The 21,096-nt window shown below is 37.6% G+C and overlaps 1 protein-coding gene across 9 annotated transcripts in view; it reads right to left on the minus strand.

Annotated features, from left to right (window-relative positions):
* Positions 1-216: 216 nt before the first annotated feature.
* The window catches only part of LOC143361798 (fatty acid CoA ligase Acsl3-like), a 37,118-nt gene continuing 16,238 nt past the window's right edge, over positions 217-21,096 (minus strand). For 5 of the 9 annotated variants that reach the window (XM_076801480.1, XM_076801481.1, XM_076801478.1 and 2 more), the window contains exons 2-8: positions 4,802-5,156; positions 3,993-4,361; positions 3,260-3,655; positions 2,814-3,126; positions 2,001-2,264; positions 1,641-1,916; positions 217-1,467 (exon numbers count right to left, since the gene is read on the minus strand). In XM_076801480.1, the coding sequence (XP_076657595.1) occupies positions 1,313-1,467; positions 1,641-1,916; positions 2,001-2,264; positions 2,814-3,126; positions 3,260-3,655; positions 3,993-4,361; positions 4,802-5,152 (2,124 nt within the window). In that variant the 5' untranslated portion in view covers positions 5,153-5,156 and the 3' untranslated portion in view covers positions 217-1,312. Of the gene's footprint in view, positions 1,468-1,640; positions 1,917-2,000; positions 2,265-2,813; positions 3,127-3,259; positions 3,656-3,992; positions 4,362-4,801; positions 5,157-14,787; positions 14,899-21,096 lie in introns of those variants that run through there. The other 4 variants (XM_076801477.1, XM_076801476.1, XR_013083522.1 and 1 more) reach the window with 3 other exon arrangements.

Genomic DNA, 21,096 nt, shown 5'->3' on the forward strand with positions numbered 1-21,096 from the left:
CACGGTGACACAGGGAATCGAAGAAGAAATTGGCTGAACGATCCTCAACTCTGAAACAACGATGAAACTATCAGACAGGTGGGAGAATCGACGAATACAACGAATGGGAAGACTAAAAATTAAAAATTAATCGAACAATCGCTTGGTTTCTTATCTCGTAGACATCGTTTTTTTTTCTTTTCTGTAAGCTCACACGCATTACTTTCTAGTATCCTCTTGTTTTTTTTTTTTTTTTTTTTTTTTGGATACGTATATATACACACGTGTATGTATATGTATTGTTATATACATATATAAGTATGCAAGCATACACAACAATGAAACAAACACCAATGCATACGCGCTCTCGCACACACTTAAAAAATATCGTTCTGCTGCAGTAGTAGAAGGGAAATGATTTCTTTGTAATGTTTTGACTCGGTATACTAGCTTTAAAAAGTAGGCAAAAACGTATTTGACAGATATATTGTACAGTACGTGAAGAAGGGCGAACGAATCGCCGTTATTTCTCTAACAGAAGACGAGGTCGAATTTATACGAGGTCGTAATTAAGAACATATTCTTGTGAATCTAACGTTCCGCGTCGTTAACGTTAACTATTAGTAAAGGCTGACTCGTAGATCGATTTTCTGTATATACATATAATAGCTTAACGTAGAACAGAGCGACTCTCCCTAACCGAAGAGCCGTGCCCTTCTGTCTTTGCGAAAATGGAACTCTACTATCTCGAATAATACTTGAGGTAAGTACACCATACGTGTTGTGAACTTACAAAATTAGCACAATTGCAAAGCTGACGGTCCATTTGTCACAAAGTTACATCAGTAGTTACATTAATTGTTCTTTTTATAGACAGACATAGAAATTTCATAGGAAGAAAAGCGACGACTTTCCTTGCCGACGAGGCATGGTCGTCCCGCACAGTTTTCATTTATACTTCACACTTCCAGATATAATATTGACATCTACGTGACTCATCGATCCTAATCTCGACACACGACCGTAAGCGGAAGTCTCTCCAACCGAAATGAGAAGTCGAATTAGTAACGCGAGTATCCCCGAAAATATACTTGTAATTTTAATATCGAATAGACAATACCGACGTCGACGACCGATACCTGCTACATTCCCACGGTTAATTGAGAAAAGGAAATTGACTTTCGAGTCTGAAGCGTGTTTTCGTAACCGGCCCGCGACCTCGACTCACAAACTTATATATATAAAGGTGGTCGAGTCGTCGTTCTGTTGGATATGGAAATGTAAATTTCGAACCGCTTCATCGATTACATTTCTTGCAGGTTTTGGCGCGGCATCACGAGGCGTACATCCTATTGATTTCGTGCTGGTATCGTTCTTGCACCGATTTCCTCTTCAACTTGAACGCGGCCGTGACTAATCCCATGTCCGGGGTCCATTGCTCTGTGCACAGTTTCACCGCGCCGGGCACCTCGAATCTTTGGAGGTTACCTGAAGAACGGAGACAACGAACATTTAGTTTCGCCAGTTCAGAATAAATAAAATCTCCCATTATCCAAAAAATAATTTCTATTTTTCGTACGAATTATAAAAATATGTTAAGCTAGAAGTTAGTAATTTAATTTTTGTCAAAATAACTGTAAATAAAAGATCTAGATAGTTACATTTCTTAGCTTGTTCCACTAGCTCCTGCAATACCGCTTTCTCGACCTCAGGATTGTTACAGAGTTCATCTATGGTTTTCCCAGTGATACCTATATTCGCGGCAATCTCCTCTAGATAATAATGATTAGGAACCACCAATGCCACTATGTACGTTTTATACGCGTCTCCGTAGACGCAAATGTTTTCCACGACGAGACATGTTTTCAATTCTGCCTCAACCTTGCCCAAAGACACGTATTCACCAAGTTGCAACTTGACCAGATCCTTCTTTCGGTCTAGAATTAATATTAACAAATTAATAGAAGATTGTAGTAGTAATACTTTTTCTGATCAAAATGTTAATATCGTTGCAAACGCACCAATAATTTTGATACACCCATCAGCGTGGCATTCTCCAATATCGCCTGTTCTGAACCATTGCCGCCCATCTTCCTGGAAGAAATCCTCCTCCGTTTTTTCCGGCAATTTGTAGTAACCAGCAGAAACGTTTTGACCTCCAATAAGGATTTCTCCCCGGGGATGAGGAGTGTCTGTAACCCTGTAACCAGCCTCTTCCCAGTTTTCCAAACGAATGTCGCAGATTGTGGTTGGTGCTCCTACTCTTCCTGTACTCCTGTCATAGACTGAAAGAGAGTATTGTTCCTCAATATAAGGTTTACGTTTGTTGATACAGTACTCTCTCCCAGTAGCCGGATACGGGATTGTAGAGAAATATTTTTCCACGAAATGAAGGGAAATATTTTTTCACTAGATGGTTCTCCCAACAGTTCGCGACGAAGGTTCCTCGGACATAAACGTGGTCGTTTGCATTAACCGTTTGATATTTGTTTGTGAGTAAGTAATAAAGAATTTTGTAATGGTGACGTCAACTTATATCAACATCTCTACCGTATTTTAAATATGTAATTAATTAATAATTTGAGTAAAATATGTAAGTACCATAATAAAAGATGCGTATCATTTTCGATGTGTACTGAACGAACTATTACGAGAGTTGCTTTTGAAATACGAACACGAACATGCTTGTTCGGTAGTGACCGTTCGAATGCATTGAAGGAAAAGGTGAACTATTGGGCGAGAGTATTTTTAAAAAACAACAAGAAAAGTTTCTTTCACGGATTAAACAGTTCTGCAGCTATGTGAAGCAGCATAAACTTATAAATGTTACATACCATCCATAACAGTGGCGCACGAAGTTGTTTCTGTGAGACCATAACCCTGGGTCACAGTAACGCACAGGCAATTTTTCACCTGGGTATGTGTGTCAGGAGACAAAGGTGCTCCTCCGCAAAGTATTAGCCTAACTCGTCCACCAAGAACCTGCCTGGCAGCGCCAAAGATGTATTTGTCAAAGAATGGTGTGTCGTATCCTCGCCTTGCCCACTTCAGTTTATACTCGTAAGCAAAATTGAAGATTGCTTGCCTGAACAGACCAGATTTTTTCACTTTCTCGTTGATGCCTTTAGAAATACGGTCGAGAATAAGCTAAAAATGATTTAAAATGATTTAACAGTTGTTCAACTGAAATCGATTATTTTTATTTAACCTTTGTGCACTGTTCATTCGAAGCAGAAAAGAACTCGACAATAAAATATTATGTATGACTTTGTAAACCTACTGGTACTGCAGTTAGGCAAGTTGGATGCAAAACAGAAGCATCCCCCTTAGATCCTCTCTGTATTTTGCTGCTCGAATCAATCATAGTAAGTGGTGAGCTATAGCCAATTGGTACACCGGTAAGAAGACACACGCTCTCGGCAAGTAATTCAAAGACATGAGCCAGGGGCAAAAATCCCAAGAAAACATCGTCTGATTTGATTTCCACGGCATCACAGAAAGCCTTCAAGGTGGAGATGATGTTTTCATGAGACAGAAGTACTCCTTTCGGCACTCCAGTGGAACCAGACGTGTACATTATAATCGCAGTATCGTTCGATTTGGGTGGCGACATCGGTGAATTTGAATTGTTACCCGTGTCAATTACATGGGAGAATGCTATAAGATTGACACCCTCCTGCAAAGAGAAATCAGTGACGAGTTAATTAAATTTTCATTACTTCTTCAATAGTTATCGTATGTTTAAATGCATAATGAACTGAACACATTTGCATATACTTTGAATGCAACAGCTAAATGCCTTCAAATTTGTATAATGTAATTCGTAAGTTGGGCATAATTCATACGTAAACTAATTTTCTGAAAAAAGATACTCAATACTGGCAATACCCCATTTATCGAGCTTTAACATTCATCGATTCTCTCATTAACTCCTCGCAACAGCTATTGATAAGCCATTATGACAGCCAGTAAAACGAACTGAATATCTTGACACCTCGACACCAATAACTTACTTTATAACCGGTGAGATCCGTCATCTTCAGTTGATCTCCCATGAAAACAATCGTCTTAACTAGAGGTACTCTTTCAAGGAGTCGTTTGAACTTTGGCAACAAATCGTGACTAGTTATCACCGTATCCACTTCCGTCTCGTTGATGCCATGCGCTATCGCATCGTCGCCTAACGTCGCGTAGATAGTAACCACGGTCAAGTTCTGCTTGAAACAACCATAAGCTGCGATCATCCATTCCACCCTGGTCTCAGCGAACAGCACTATGTTTTTACAAGCAGTGAGACCCAGGTCTTTTAATCCACGACTAAAGGAGTTGGTGAACCGATCCACCTCTGTATAGGTCTTCCATTGATACTCTCCCATTTTATACTGAAAACGAAAAATGAAAATCACTTAAAAATGTCTGTTCGTTATTCGCCCGAAGAAATTTTTCTATCTCTGTTTACTAATTTTGATAACTCCAATATAAAATCAGCAATTTTTTAAAAATCGATTTTGAAGTCAGAAATTCGGAAAAAATATATGGTTGTGTGTGCTGTCAGGTAGAATGTTAACAAATTTTTTCGCAATTTTTTGGTGGAGCATAAATAATTTGTTAAAACCGTGTTCACCCTATAACTACACTTGTAGTAAGGGTACCGACTTGAAATTTGCCAGGCAAGGTTTTCTTTAGGGGTCGAATGGTATGATAAAAAGTCAATTTGATTTGCGGGGACATTCGACCACTTATCCTGCTATACCGTTTCCAAACAAAGCCTACCAATCCAGAAAACCCTCGTAAAGAATAAGACGATCGTTCGTATCGGCACCTTTTTAAATATTCTGCCATTAGGCTGAACCTCGTCCTCCTCGGCAAGGATTTGTCTAGTTCCAAGGCACTTTTTCTCGCTGTGCATCTTTGTGACCCAGGACAACATTTTCTCGAGCGTGTCGATCTTCTCACGCTCGAGGGCGATGTGCATCCGCTTCGGAGGGTCAACGCTCCTGAAGGTGATAGTGTGCTCATCCGTCGTGACAGCCCGAGCCTTGATCCTCCTCGAGGCCTTCCTCTTCTCCCAGGGCCGTTGCAATATGAGATAGACTGGAAACGTCAGCAGGTCGTACACGTAGGAAAGCGCCTTGATCGCGTAGATCGCGCCGGCAATCCAGAAGCTTTCCATTTCCCTGGAAAAAAAGACGGAGCAGGAAGTTAGAAAAAATCTTGTTTCCCTAATCCCGGGAGCATCCTCGGCTGTTTTGCAAACGTCGCCGTTAACGCCCACCTCAGACCGGGAGGTGAATCGTATTCGAATAAAATCTCAAACAAATTATATCGGCATTTCAAGAGTTAGGCCGTCCGTCCACGATGCGTCGCGTCAGAGACGCGTACGCGTAGCGTCTGAAGCACAATTTCATTTTGCCAAAAATGCGTCGCGCCAGAGACACGTACACGTACGCGTGGTGTAAAAATTGAAACTCAAAGTATATGTATGTCTAGAAATTAATGCAGATCTGTGTGAAAAGGGATATTTATATCCAGTCGGGGACGATATTAAGTGGACACTCTTGATGACTTGAATTTTTTTTTAGATATTAGACCGATTACAATTGGTTGAAATGATAAAAAAATGAAAATATGACGATTTTTCAACTTTTTTATGTGAGCCTTCAACGATAATTTAAGAAATGTGTTTTGTAGATTCCGGTAACTTACATACATACTGAAAATTTCATTGAAATCGGTCAACGTTGCAATGAGCTACAAACGTTTAACCCTTTCGTTACGGCACACAATGCGGACAAATCGCCTGTTTTCGGCACTTCTCGTAGTTCGGTTATTAATGCATATATATAGAGGAAATTTTTTACAAACAATTATATTTACCAATATAGATCATAATATTAACAAAAAAAAATGTATTATTAAAAATTAACAAATGGCAAAATTTTTTACAACCAAATTTGTTTACAAATGTATACTTATTGTTAATTATTCACAGAAAATGAAATTTAACAATATAACTAATACATTTAAAAAGAAAATAACAAATTTTCCACGATAGATCCTAAAGGAAAGGTATGGACACTTCTTAAAAAGTTTATAAAATTGAGAGTCGCAAAAGTGGCAGACAAAACTATGAAATTCTTAAACTATAATAAGTAATGTATCCGAATATGCATAAATCTCAGGACATGTTTTGCCGTTTTTGTTTTATGTTAATTTGAAGTTTTATATGCAATTAAGAAATAAAACCACCGTTGAAAATTTGTACAAAAAATAGATCTACTTTATTAAATGTCTAAAGAATGCATATTCCTTGGTAAGAACTTTCCATTACACAGAATTATTATTGCACACTCATTTACAGTTAATATAACATTTTTCGATTTTTGGCACTTTAGAGAGTGCCTCCATGGCCAAATTTTTTCACAAAAATCTAAATTTGGTTACTAATGCATATGCAATGGTAATTAGACACAAAAAATTAAATTTAACAATAAAATTAATAAGTTGAAAAAAAAATTATTTTTATGCATAAAAAAATTGTTAAATGATTTTTAAATGAATAATAATATGCATTTCCTGCTAATAAAGAGTTCTGCGAAAGGAAATTTTCGTGCATCGTCAAATAAAAATGTAGTGAGATGTGCCCGACTTGTCCGCACTGTACGGCAGTCCGCTCCGCCAGAGTGACGCCACTGAACGGGGCACCGCGCAGAAAAGTGTGCACGATGCACGTCGGTAGCCTTTTCGGTGTTTGCAAGTTGCCGGATATATACGGCAGCCGTACACACAGGTCGTCGCGTGTATGCCGGATATAGACGGCACCCGTAACGAAAGGGTTAAAGATGATTACTAGGGGTGTGCGAGGAACCGAAATTTAGGGAACTCGATTGTCGGGACAAGTCGGGAAGAGGTCGAGTCGGGTCGGGTCGGGTTCCCGAAAATTTCGAGATCCCCGAAGGAATCGGGTTTCCCGAAAATTTCGAGAATATAACATATGACACTCTTGAAAATAATTCGTGATGGACAACATTCTTTCAATTCACAATAAATAATTACACTTATTATTTATTTGTGCCCCATTCCTATTCCACATATTCCGAATTGTATAAATTTATAATGATTAATTAAATAAGTAAAGAGTACAATAATGTAATTTCCCGAAAACACCTACAATAAAAAAATCCAAAATCATGAATGTATTCATTAAAACGAATATAAATGGTTAGTGGGTTCTCGGAATTTTTTGGAAATCACGATTCTTTAGGGAATCCCGAAATTTTCGGGTACCCGTCCCGGACCCAAAAAATTTCGTGTTCTCGACCCGACCCGATATTTCGGGTTCTCGCACATCCCTAATGATCACATAAGGGCGAAATTCCCAAGCAAGGTCGAAGATCTGAGACTTTCACCCTTAAGCTCTCATCTTGAAACGTTTGTAGCTCATTGCAACGTTGACCGATTTCAATGAAATTTATAGTATGTATGTGAGTTACCGGAATCTACAAAACGCATTTTTTAAATTATCGTTATAGACTCAGATAAAGAAGTTGAAAAATCATCATGTTTTCATTTTTTTATCATTCCAACCAATTCCAATCTAAGGAAATTTTTATTTACTCATTGTCTAGCAAACTAGTCGAGTCATTTGGACCAATTTTAAAAAAGTTATGCGATTTTTAAGAGTGTCCATTTAATGTCGTCCCAGACTTTACGCTAGGCGTAATGACGACTGCATGCAGCGACGATTACGTGACAATGACGCGACGATGACGCGACGATGACGCTTCGTGGACTGACGTCTATTATTTTACATGGGTTGCGGCACCGAAGCTTACAGCAAGCGACATTTTGTCGCGTACGCGCCTCTGACGCGACAGAGGGCCGTGGACAGAGGGCCTGCCTTAGTGTTAGTATCGCGTGAGAAAGAGAAATATATTTACAAATAAAACATTTTTGTTTTCAATTATCCTTTTATGAAACATTTTCCAACATATTTGTGACATTTTTCTAATTAAAAAGAGACCAAACACGATACAGTTCGGACGATGTTTGCTTGTTTCATTGACGATTCAATAAAATCTCGAGTATCAGCACCGATGATATCTAAATTCCCTGTTAACCTTTCTTTCTTGCTTATGTTCGCGTGTAAACAGATCGATCTAAAGTGGCTGATATACAACACGATTCGTTAAACAAATCAATGAAGATTTAATCTGTCTAATCAGTTCGGATAATCGTTCCCCTCGATCGTGATTTAAACACGTAAATATGATCCAAATTGCATCGTGTTTGGTGTCCTTTTGGTCAGAAAAGTGTCACATATGTATATCGTAAAGGTGTCACAAAAATATCATTAGAAAGAAGAAAGCTTTGTTACGTAGTTATTCGCATCAGTATAGTAGCACAGTAGAGTCAGTAGCGAAGATTTTTGGCTATTCAAGATCATTCATGGCATCCGAAGCAGTATTCGACGATTAGACTTTGTAAAATACGGGTAAACGTCTACATTAAACAAAATTAATAGCATTCTTATTTTATTGTGATCTATGAAACAAATGAAATTTTTTATTTACTCTGTTGTTTGTAAAATGAAAGCAGTAATTTGCGCGAAGATTCACAATCTGACGATGATAGTATGATATACGCAATTAAAATAGAAAGGAAATGTAAATTGTAAAAACTAGAGAAACGATCTTGAGCGAGCAATAGTCTTCGCTTTTATAACACTGCTTGCATCATTTAATATTGGCGAGTCCTTGAGCATGGTCAATGGTGCTGGCATAGCGTCAGTAAATATTCGAGTATGGAATTACATGCAGAAGACTTGTTATTTTTGTTTGAAACGTAACAACTTTGTATTGCTGTAATTAGTGATGCAATCTCGCGAATCGTCGGACAAATGTTCTAGTTTTAAATAAACAACGATAGTCGCATCGTGCTACTGCGACAAACAGAATCGCAGGGTTAAAGTACGTTGCTAGTCGCGTTCATTAACATTTATTTAACCCTCAACTGGCACGGATCAGGATGACCCACATAGTCATCGCGATACGCCCAGAACGATCAGATGCAGTATCAGCTGCATGAAAACTTTCCGTACTCCATCATTGTCTCACCGTTGATCTTTTCAATGAATTTCCAATAAACAACAATTTGAACGTCTTCTATATCAACTGTCTCCGAATCTTTAAGCAAAAGTAAAAATTGTTTGGTGGACATTTCTATCTGACTTTAATAAGCTGAAACTAATACATTCAAGCTGTTACAGTTTTTTAAACTGTACTCTGCTTTAAATTATATCTACCCATTGTTAATATAAATATTGAGAATGGTCAAGAATGCAAAAGGAAACCTTTCGCATCGATCTGCAGTCTATTTGTTACCGAGCGCGAGTTAACAAATCCGACAGAAATTTTAAAAACATCGACAATAATAATTCATTTTTATCGAGTTACGTTCGCTCCTCGTCGATTCATTTTCAAGTCTTCCAACTTTCGCCAGCTTTCCTTCGAGATGCTCGAAACAGGATTACGCTATCGAGGCATGCATAGTGCAAAAATAATGCGCGTCGGCGGACCCGATCTGCGATCACGCTATTTCGTGATCGTCAGATTTGATAGAATCAACACCGACTGCGTACTTTAACGGTCCTGGCTGCCTGTGGCACGCGTTTCGATAGTCAACCTGGCAGCTGAATGGACCGCATGCGAGCGTGGCATCAAGCGTAAGGACGTGCAAAGAAAACCAGTGATAACAAAGGGAAAGAAGAAAGTGTCTCCAACAGGTCCCCTATTCATGGTGTTTAGTAATGGATACTTTAAATTTATGCAACCAAATGCTGCTCCATTATAAATCTCGTTTCAATGGTTTCAACTTTTTACAATCAAATCTTCTATGTATTATAAACCTCGTTCCACATTTTTAAATTTATTTCATCAAATCTTTCTCTATTATAAACCTCGTTTCAAATTTTTTAATTTATGCAACCAAATATTTCTGTATCATAAACCTCTTTTCAAATGTTTAAATTTTGTACAATCAAATTTTTCTCTATTATAAACCTCGTTTCAAGTTTTTAAATTTCTGCAACCAAATCTTTCTGTATCATAAACCTCTATTCAAATTTTTTAATTTTATAGAATTAAATCTTTCTCTGTTATAAACCTTGTTCCCAATTTAAAAATTTTGTACAATCAAATCTTTCTCTATGCTCAGTACAATTAGTCTCTATATTCGAGAGCCAGTAGTATGCCAAGTGGCTTGTTCAAAAAACAGAGCAATCGGCCATTTAATTTTTGAGACTTTGACTTAAGTTTCGAGAATCAAGGTCAAGTGAGATTGAGCTCCAATTTTGCACGTAGGTAAAAAAAAAACGTTTCGAGAAAAACGCGTTTAAAGTTTTATACCGACACTGCTACTCCGAAGTATCATTCTCCTCGAGGAATCGTCAGAATTTTGTCATTTCAACAAACGTAACCCCTACGTCACCGACCAGCATTTTCTACGATAATCAATGAAAATATCTAAATAAAAATTGAGGATACGATCATAAAGACCAGCCTCGTATCTTAAAATGGTTTTATAATAACCTGCTTTAACAGTGTTTCTTGATCAAAACACGTCATAACATTTGCATTCTAAACTCAGACATTTCATATGCAACTACCCAATGCAATAAAAAGAAAATGGATTTTCTGATTCGTCTACATGAGATTGCTCCGCTGAATGGTGGTTTCCGTCGGTCTCTTGATTATAATAAGGAGCATAGTAATTTACAGGAAATAGTCATTCGTACAATGTTTTCGTTTCACCAGGGGTAAGAGCACATCGTGAGTCAGCATTCCGGAGCATGCGCTCCACAGTCTAGAAAATGTTCATTTGCCGGGTTAAGTATCACTTGCGCGCATAAAGAAATGTTTCTTCCTTAACAGGGCAATTGCACGAGACAGCCGAAGGCCAGTTTTCAATGAAACCGTGCCTCGGTCTGGTTACGATCGGACCCGCGGTTCCTGAATTTCCCGGCTCCAGGAAAGCCTGGAGAGCTTCACACAGTTTTCCGGAAACGTCTCTTGAAACCAGAGAGGAAAAAAAGAAACTGCTTCCCGAGTCCCACCGAATCATGCAATGAGAAGTTATGAATCCCACGTTTCACGTTCCCGTCATTTTTACGCTACGCTACCCGCGGTGGTTACATTATCCCGGGTTCTCCGACACGTACCGGGTGTCCGAGAAAAACAGAACGAACCTTGGACAATTTATTGGTTCATCCACAAAAGAATCGCTACACTTCGTTGCGTTCATTAGCTTCTGTTACAATAAAGAATTAATATTGTCCTAGTGTCAGTCCTTATCAAATAACAAATACAACTTCATATTATGCAGAGCACCAAAAAGAGGGCATTTTTTTATCCGCAAGTTTAGACCAAATTTAAAACACATAACAGTAGCTTTGAATTATAGCAAATTTCAATTGAATGTTCATTATCAGTGAAAGTATACAGGATATTCCAAAAATGCTGTACTTCCTTGAAAGGAGTGATTTCCAAGGTCGTTTGAAGTAACTCTTTCCTTTGAGAAATTGTTCTCCGCGGCTTTGTTAAAGAGTTATTACCGGAAGAACGCGGACCAATCTGAGCGTGGCTACAGCGGACGGATTCCGGCTCGACCAATGCCGACGCCAACGTTCGCTGTAGCGGCGCTCTGATTGGTCCGTGTTTTTCGTTAATAACTTCTTCACGAAATCACGGCGAATATTTCCGCAAAGGAAAAAATTATTTCAAATGGTTTCACGAATCACCCCTTTCAAGTACAACATTTTTGGGACATCCTGCATATGACCCAATGACAACACTTGACAAGAATGATAGATTTGTCTACGAAGACGAACAAGTGTATACGATTCTATAATTTGCTCATAAATCAAATTTTCAAGTGATACTGATTTTAGTCCCACTTTTCAGAAAAATCGACCGCTGTGCGGCACACCTCTGCTTCTTGGTGAAATAAACTCTACTATGGCAGATATGCATTGGGTACACCGGTGTCTTTCGCTGCAGCCGCTGTATCCGATGCGAAGTGCAGGAAGCCATTGTTCGCAGAAATAATTGAAAACGACGAGGCTCGGGCCTAGCGTAGACAGAGACATTGCCTTTCGTTTGGAACCACAGATAGGAGGACATGTGCGTGACACGAGTCGCTCGTTACGCTGCCTTTAACCGCTTACGTTGCGTCTGCCACGCACCTAACACGTTCAAAGTCCGCGGAGATATTCGAGCCTCGTGTTAGCAGGCTGCAATAGCACCATCCTTTGCTCGCGTTCCTCGGTGACCCTACACTGTGTACACTTTTAACGGGTATTCTGGTTTTGAACCTTCAAAAAATTGACTTTTCTTTTTTGCATTTTCTTCAGGTATACCTACAGTTTCAATAGACTCTTTTATCTATAGCGAAACGCTTTTCTTCGCGAAACATAAAAACTATACGATTCAGAAAAAATTATATACTAATTTACATTCGCGTGAATTTTCTTGCAAAATTTTATTTTTACGAACTTCTGTTGGCTACGAATAAACTGGAATTTTGAATTCCTACGTTGTAAACAATGTTACATACGGTAAAACCAAAAGTAAGTTATTTCTGGGAACATAATATTTGTTGAAACGATAAATGTTTTTCAAGGTATTCGATCAAACAAATTTTTCGTCTGTGATTTTAAGAGCTATTTTTACACCGACGTTTCTCTTTGAAATGGATGATTGCAGGCAAAAAAATGCCAAATTCTTATGTGAAGACGTCAAACCGGATCGAGAGAGAATGTCTTTTTCCCAAGGTAATTCTCAGAGTGAAATAAAAATTCGAATCGAGGTTTTGAAAAATTAAATGTTTTCAGCACTTGAAAATAAAAATGTTGCAAATCCAATATCTAAATGTCAGAAGGATTTTCCTAGGAAACAAACACAATTATTTGAATTTAATGTATTTTGTGCGCAGATTAATGATTCGTATTAACGAGATCTAGCTGGATCTAGCCCAATACGTTCACTGCCTCCGAATCAAAATACATTGAGAAAGATTATAAAATACTGTTAATTTAATTTTGTGTATGAGAGGATAAAAATCCACGGTGAAAGGTTTATCGCAGACAGAAAAATAGCCTGAAGAGCAATGTCAGCGAATAAGGCCTTCAATTAAAAAATGCGTTTATCACTGATCACTGCTTAATTACACGGTTCATTCGCAAAGATAAACTGTCCGACGAGTTAGTGATTGAACTTTGCCCTATAATCATGTAGCTGCATTGTTCATCCTTCCAGATAACAACATTTCGGTTTCACAAAGTGCGCGTTCTCTATTTAATTTGAATACAATAGTACTCGTAGAAACCACTTATACAAAAGTCTACATAAAAATAGTAGCGCTGAAAAAACTCGAAGTCATCGTTCTAAAAATACACGGGGAAGAGAGACACACTCATTATCTCATAAATATCTGTTGCGTCATCAGTACGAAAGAGCTCTTTCTTTGATTAATACCGTGAGTTGTCTTCAACTTCTTGGTAAACATACAATAAATATAAATTGGTGAACATAAATAAAATTTCAAACGGACTAAATATGGCTGGTTTCCATCTTTCCAAAATTGAAATCAAATTAAATTCGTTCATTATTCATATTTAAGCATCGATTAAATGTAGATACACAATGAATATAAATTTTCTCTTTCCACGAGAAAATTATTAAAGACAAAAGATAGTCTGCGGATCTTTATGCAAAATTAAAATTTCCTGTCTCAATCGCGATAAACAGGTTTGACATAAGAATTCATTCCACTACTTAATAACTTTAATAGGTTGAAATAAATGTAATAGCTAGACTGCGGATTTGATGCATTTATAATAAAATTGGATAGCTGCAATTAAAGCAGTGGATCAATTTATTAAGATTATTAAAGTAAGATAGAAATTTCTGTTTGGCTCTTTTAGTAGATTGTAATCAAGTTAAACATTTTTTATGTTGGATAAAGGTCCGCAGTCTAGTAATAGCATTTTTAAATTCTTGTAATGTTTTTACTAGGCTGAACTTCACTTTCTGGGACCAAACATTTTGCACTTTTTGTAATACAATCCTGTAGATTTTGAAGAGACAATAAAAAAAATGCAAATTCCTATCAAAAATGCTTGAAATCGCTCAAGTTTACGCGCGTAATAACTTTTGAACGAGTGAACTCCGCGCTTTAAAACTTGTATTTTTGTAGTTTTCTCGTCGAAATCTATAGGATTGTATAAAAAAAGTGCAAAATTTTTGGTTCCAGAAGGTGAAGTTTAACCTTTTTACTATTTTATGTTTCGTCTATTCAGTTTTAACGTAAATGTATAAAATTCGCAGTCTAACAAAAAATTTATAATTATTATAGCTGTGAAGAAAATAATACGGTAAGCGTTTAAAGATGCTAGAAGAAGACATAACGCTGAGAAGAAGAAACATAGGGAACTGTACAGATTGTACACGAAATATCGTGAAGAGGTGTAGCATTCTTTGCGCTCTGAGTATCAAAGCGAACGGTAATTTAAAAATGTACATTAGGTGGAATACATTAGTGCAAAGAACGAGTCGTGAGAAGGTAGGAAGAAAATAAATCTTACAAAATAGTTTTCATTATCAGCGAGATAGCGTTAGCAGTCGCGCAAATGAAGCATTGGAGAAATTGTGCGGCTCCACGCGTAAGACACATGCGAGCATGCAAAAGTTCTGTGCAGCAGTGCTAAGGGGAAATTAGCGTTGTCTACAATCGTTGATGGCTACAACTCACTGTCTGTCCTCCACGATCATGGTGCCAGTATATCCGGTCACCGGTTATTATCCTGAGATACGTACCCTCCGGTACTTTAACGGAGGTCGGCTTTGTTGCGGATTAATGGCACTGCAAGAAAAACCATTGCCAAAACATTCGGACTGGTTAATAAGTTTTCTGGGTGTATGCTCCTCCTCGTCTGTCCGGGGCAGATATTGTTTCCCGATTTCCATCAACAATCATTCGGAATCCGCTCTCGACGCGAATACCAATTCCTTTTCGATTGCAGCCGCGGGCGTAATTTTACCGTGACCTTGATACGCTAAGCGAACCGCGATATCGATCTCGAAATATTGGAGTCGAATGTCATATGTTAAACAACCTTTCTGCGACACTGCATTGCCGTTGATAACAGCTGATCGTACGAGCTCCGTCGGCGCTAAACAACGGAACATTTACATTCAGTATAGTTCAATCCTGTTTGCTTGTTTAGCGAAACTAATTAGCGGAGAAGGACGAACCTGTCGGCTATCGTTCGAAGACAGTATAAAGTCGTAAATCGCACGTTCCGAACATACAGTGGGTGTTAAAAATATTCGTACAAGGTACCGATCAACCGATTTATGTCTTCCATAGAAGTATTTTGTAATGACACAATAATCATTCTACAAAAATGTATTACAAGTTGACAATATGTTTGTCGTTCGAATATTTTTTAAAATCCTTATTGCCCATCATTGACAAGAAGCGAGGGATTCGATCGTTTTACGAAAATTCAATGAGTTTTCAATTGCAGTAATAGTTCTTGGATTCGTCGCTAGAGGCCCGATGCGGGTTCTCGTTGGTAAAAGTTCAACCGTCGATATGTTCCTACGAACCCTTTTACCTGTGCAAGCCTAATCACAGAACGAAACCCGCTAGATATCGCCACCAGCACCTTGCAAGGGACTATTCTCCGCAACATCATCTGGCGATGCACTAAAAATCCCTTCGATGATCTCTGCACAATCCTTTCAAAGTCAAATCGATTAATCTTTCCTTTTAGAAAATTCTAATAATTCGAATCTAGAAATAATCCACTATACCGAGAGCTTCCGAGACCGTGGCGCACTGAGCAAATATTAATCCAAACGAATAAACGATATAATTAGATTAATCCCATACATTTATGAAATTCTAAAAATTCAAATCTCAAACTAAAACAATTTATTATATGGAGAGCTTCCGACGCCTTACCAAAAAAATGGTACTTCCTTACGCAAAAGTTGAAGTATGTGTAGATTTATAACGAGAAGAATACTTTGACGACTCAATTGTTATGCAAGTAGATAAGGTGAGTAATGCATAACCATGTTGGTCGAGCCGTATTCGATGTCAGGCGCACCTGACGCCATGTTGGTCTCATTGGAATCGTAACTTCGCAGTATAATCACCATCACTCTTCCCACACCTTAACACCTGTACGATTCTTAAAACCGTGAACGGTGTATCCATTAAAAAATAGTTAAGTCAACAATAAATAAACATGCTAATCTGGTCGTCTCCCTTATCAGATATCATTTTGGTCTCATAACTTAGCAGTAGATATATGTAATCATTCGATTGCGGATTCTATGCACTTGTGGCAAAGTTTAACAGGTTGAATACAAATCTGTGAAGACATGACAAGAATTTATGAATGTTGTTACATTCTTTGCGACTTAAAAAATGATTAATCAGAAAAAAATACATTTCTAACTGCTGGTCCTTACAATTGACTTCGACAATTTTTATTTTTCATAAAGATCCGCAGACTAATGATCATTCTCCTCGTTCTCCAGTAACCACAGTTCGTTGCCGGCGTATCAAAGAATAGTTAGTTGCGTCGAAAATTATGGTCTCATAATAAATAGTAATGTATGAGGAGCAGAGTTCAACGCCACGGAGGCCCGAATTTGAGCGCGCCGCGGAAGCCCGAACTTGAGCGGACAGCGGAGGCGCCAACTTGTGCGCGCCGCGTGGGCATTTTAGGACGCAAGTTTCGCGAACCAACGTGCTGCATTTGCATTTCGAATGTTATACAATATATAGGTCACGAAAGACTGTTAAGACGACACTCGACTCGACTCGCAGTCTTCCAGAGACCATTGACTGTGCACCGAGTGGTACGGTCAAGTGCACTTTACCCTCGACGTGCAGCCACGCGCCCATTTATCGCAGGACGAACGTGTCGAGCTGAAACATTGCACGAAATGTTAAATGCGAGGAGCGATCATAAAGAAACCGGACTCTGTGTCCGTTTCCTTGCGACGGTAATACATCAAACTAATTTGCATCATAAATTGGACCAAACAACATGAATTTTTTTTTAAGATTGATTTTCTCATGTCATAATTCCTAGGAATCTTGACTCTGCGAACCGGTCCTGCGCGCGTGTTTATGTCTATTCGTCCCGTTGGACGGACTATAGTTAAATATGAAAAAAATAAAAAATAAATAAAATATAACGCGACCTTCGAGCGACGAGCGGCGAATAGCACGTTATGGAAATTGAAAAATGAATACTAAATTGGCCGAGTCGCCTACCTCTGGGAAATTGCATCAGACGCAAACCGCGCATTACATAATACAGGTTGGAAACGAAATGGCCAATTGGACTGCTGGACCCGGATCTTTCAATTGAGCTGTTTAGGCAGATTCCTTCCTACCACATCCTCTCTATTCGAAAATGGTAACCGCGATTGAAATGTGTAACACACGAAATCATCGCTGAAATGCGACTAAGTAAATCAACAAGCCGAACCGGTTTGATATTACGTCTGCGATTCTCGCCTTTTTACCAGTTAATGTGAAGAATAACTTAGCCTTGGACATGAAAGACTGTTTCCGCTGATTGATTGTTAATTTGACATCGAGGGTAAGCGCAATTACCGATTTGTTGCGGGAATTGTAATTGTTAATCGATACAAGGAAATTAATTTACACCTGTCAGAAGTGTTATTCACAGTTTGACTTCTGACTGCGGCTAATTTAACCCTGAAATTTACCATTGCTGCTGTTTTTAAGTTTTGAAATAATTAACATTTAAATAGGCCATGAACAAAAACGGTTGTCAGCGGCGAAGATATTAAATATTTATAGTTTCCTTCTTTCTTGTTGAAATAAATTTTAATTCGTAATGTACTATTGCTACAGTAGCCAAATTGAAATATTTCCTTTCTCATACTTCCATTCATTAGAACCCCCAAAGGAAAAAAACTTTTTGTAAACAGAAAAGTTGAATAAAGATCTATAAAAAAATTTTTTAAAATTACAAGTGTGCATTTAGCAACACTGCGGACAACATTATGTGAACACGGTAATTTGTTAATGTAATTTGTACAATTCAAGGAGTCCTATATTAATTAATTCTCTACTTAATCTATGTTTTCAACTAGCTCAAAACATAAATATATTCACAGCGAAACCTACCATCAAAGCTTGCATATTAATTTTTTCCTCAAAAATGGTAATCTATACACTTAGGTGTATTATACGATGTATTTTCTCACTTTATACTTGTTAAAGTTAAATACATCTATAACTGGTGCTTAATATAAGAAGAAAAACTGCAATATTAACACTAGGTTTACGGAACACTAAAAGTGACTATTTTAAATGGCTTTATAATAATAACAAAAACGTATTTATTTAGATTTTAAGCCATTTTTATCGTAATAGGTGCTCAAAGAAATAAATCTATAAAAAAATGTATTTATTTAGATTTTGTGTCATTTTGATCGTAAGTAATATGTGCTCAAAGAAATAAATTCATAATAAAAACGTATTTATTTAGATTTTAAGCCATTTTTATCTTAAGATGTGCTCAAAGAAATATTCAATAATTCTTCACGAATATACGCTTAACAATTGTAAATTAAAAAATTTAGAACTCGTCATTTTGACAGGTCCCGTAAATATAGTGTTAAAGTAGACGAAAGCTAAATAAATCGACTCCTTCTCTTCCCGTGAATAGTCTCAGTAATTGAACGACATAAAAGTAACAGATCTGTTCCAGTGTTAAAATAATCAATGAAGAGACTCGAGTGTGTCGTAACTTATTTAGAATGACGAAGTCCAACGGCAGTCGGCGATCGAATAGAATAAAGTCCATCCTGGAGCAATTGCGCGATTATCCAGTCATCGAGATAAACTCAGTTTCCGCTAATTCGTGCGAGTAGATTAAACGGAGACGGAAAGAACCGGCGCGTGCAAAGTCTACTCCGAAATTAGATCGATGTTCCACGCTCGTGGAAGAAGAATGCCGCGGTATCGAGACGCGACCGGCAGACCGGTAGCGTAAAAGAAACGACTCAGAAGCTGAGAGGGCCACTCGCGAAACCCTGCCCTCTTTGAAAATAGACAACGGGGTCACCGAGCCGTCGCACCTACTAGGACACGACTATACAGGGTGTTCAACTTGTCGACCACCATTTTTGCCCCGGACAGGTGGTGTTAAGGGAATTGCGGGCCTCGGGTTAGGTCGGGTCAGAATCCCGAAAATTTGCAATATTCGAGTACCCGAAAAGTTAAAATACAAAATTATATTGGAAGGTCATTAAAAAGTATTCCTGAGTTTAACACTAAACCTACCACAATCGATCAAAATGACCGGTTCCAGATTTTTTATTTTACAATTATTGAAATAATAATAATTATTTAATAAGAAATAATTGTATAGATATCTTTAGTAGAACATGTATTACAGTAGGAGTCGCAGCAAGTCTAAATAAAATCAATCTTGTTATTTTTATATGGGAACATGTACCAGTTACTTTTAAGACTCGGTAGGTTTAGTGTTAAACATTTTTGGAAATCTCAAACTTGACTCCACTCGACTTCACCTTCGGGTACACGAACATTGTAAACTTTCGGGATCCCGATGCCAAATTGTCATAGCCGAATAACATGGTCAAATATGCCCTTGGACTATTCGATAGGGCATCGAGGACAAACATGTTGTGTAAACTGTTACCCCTATATCTCGACCGGAAGAGTAGTTATGCGGTGAAATGAAAAAAGAATAGTTTATGTGAAAATTCTGAAAAAATCGAACAGGTGCCAAATACCCAAATACATATACCGCAATTAATTTGGATTTTTAAGTTGAAAATCCTGGTTGTAAAAAATCGAAAACCTCAAAAATATCGGAAAAATGCAAATATTTTTATAGTAGCAGTGTACAGGTATAAGTATTGTTCATGAATTTTTTCAGATTTTTTGGTGAACGTCCCTCTTAAGCTTCAATGCGAAATTTGCATTTTTCCGATTTTTCAGGGGTTTTTGATTTTTTACAACCAGAATTTTGAACCTAAAAATCCGAATTAATTGCGGTGCATGTATCTGGGTATTTGACATCTGTTCAATTTTTTTTCATTCAGTATTAAGCGCTTTCAGAGCGTTTTATGATATTTTAAGATGATAATAGGAAATTGTTAAAGAAACTATGGTAAATGGTCATTCGATTACTAGGATGTCAATGTAAGGGTTAAACCCGTAATAAGTCTGAATAAATACGATTTTATTATCATTGAGAAATAATTTATATCGATCGTATTTAGTGCTTGATGGTTCTGATGTGAAGCCAATATCAATTTTCTGTACAATCAATCAATTACGAAAAGAAATTCAATGTCCTATTAATAGAAATCTATACTTTTAAATTTAATGTGATAACGGCTTTTGCGATAACTCATATTATTTACAGTTGAATCAGTACTATTTCATTTTCGTAAGAACTTCACTATCTTGATTTAACTCTCTGCCTTGTCACTAAATTAATTTTGATTTTATTTCTTAGAAATGTGTACAACTTTAGATAATTCTCGATAGTGAGTCGTTGAAAGGGACTCGAAGCAAGAAATTGAAGATACGATCTACATTCCAGGAAGAACGATAACTAATAGTATTTAGAACGAAATTTTAAATAAAAATGTACACTTACTTGGAAACGATCTACAACTGAAAACTCGATAATTGCGATTTTATTTAGGCCGACAGAGGAATCTAGGAAGCTTCAGATTCCAGAAGTATTTGTCACGAAACGAGGACACCCTATATACAGGGTGTTAAAAAAACAAACCATTCAATTTTTATGTGGTACATAGAACACAATGTACTTACCGAGTGAAAAAGCCTTAATAAACATAGGTCAAAAAGTCAACCGTTTCTGAGATGTAAACATTTTTGTATATCAGCATCAAGATTGACTTACTGGCTTCCATCGCATGCGACGGGATCGAAATCAGAATGACAGAACGACTGACTGCCGATGAAATTTTCTGTAGGAAACTGAATGATAACGTACAG

The sequence above is a fragment of the Halictus rubicundus genome, chromosome 15, assembly GCF_050948215.1.
Source record: "Halictus rubicundus isolate RS-2024b chromosome 15, iyHalRubi1_principal, whole genome shotgun sequence".
Taxonomy (NCBI): Eukaryota; Metazoa; Arthropoda; class Insecta; order Hymenoptera; family Halictidae; genus Halictus; species Halictus rubicundus.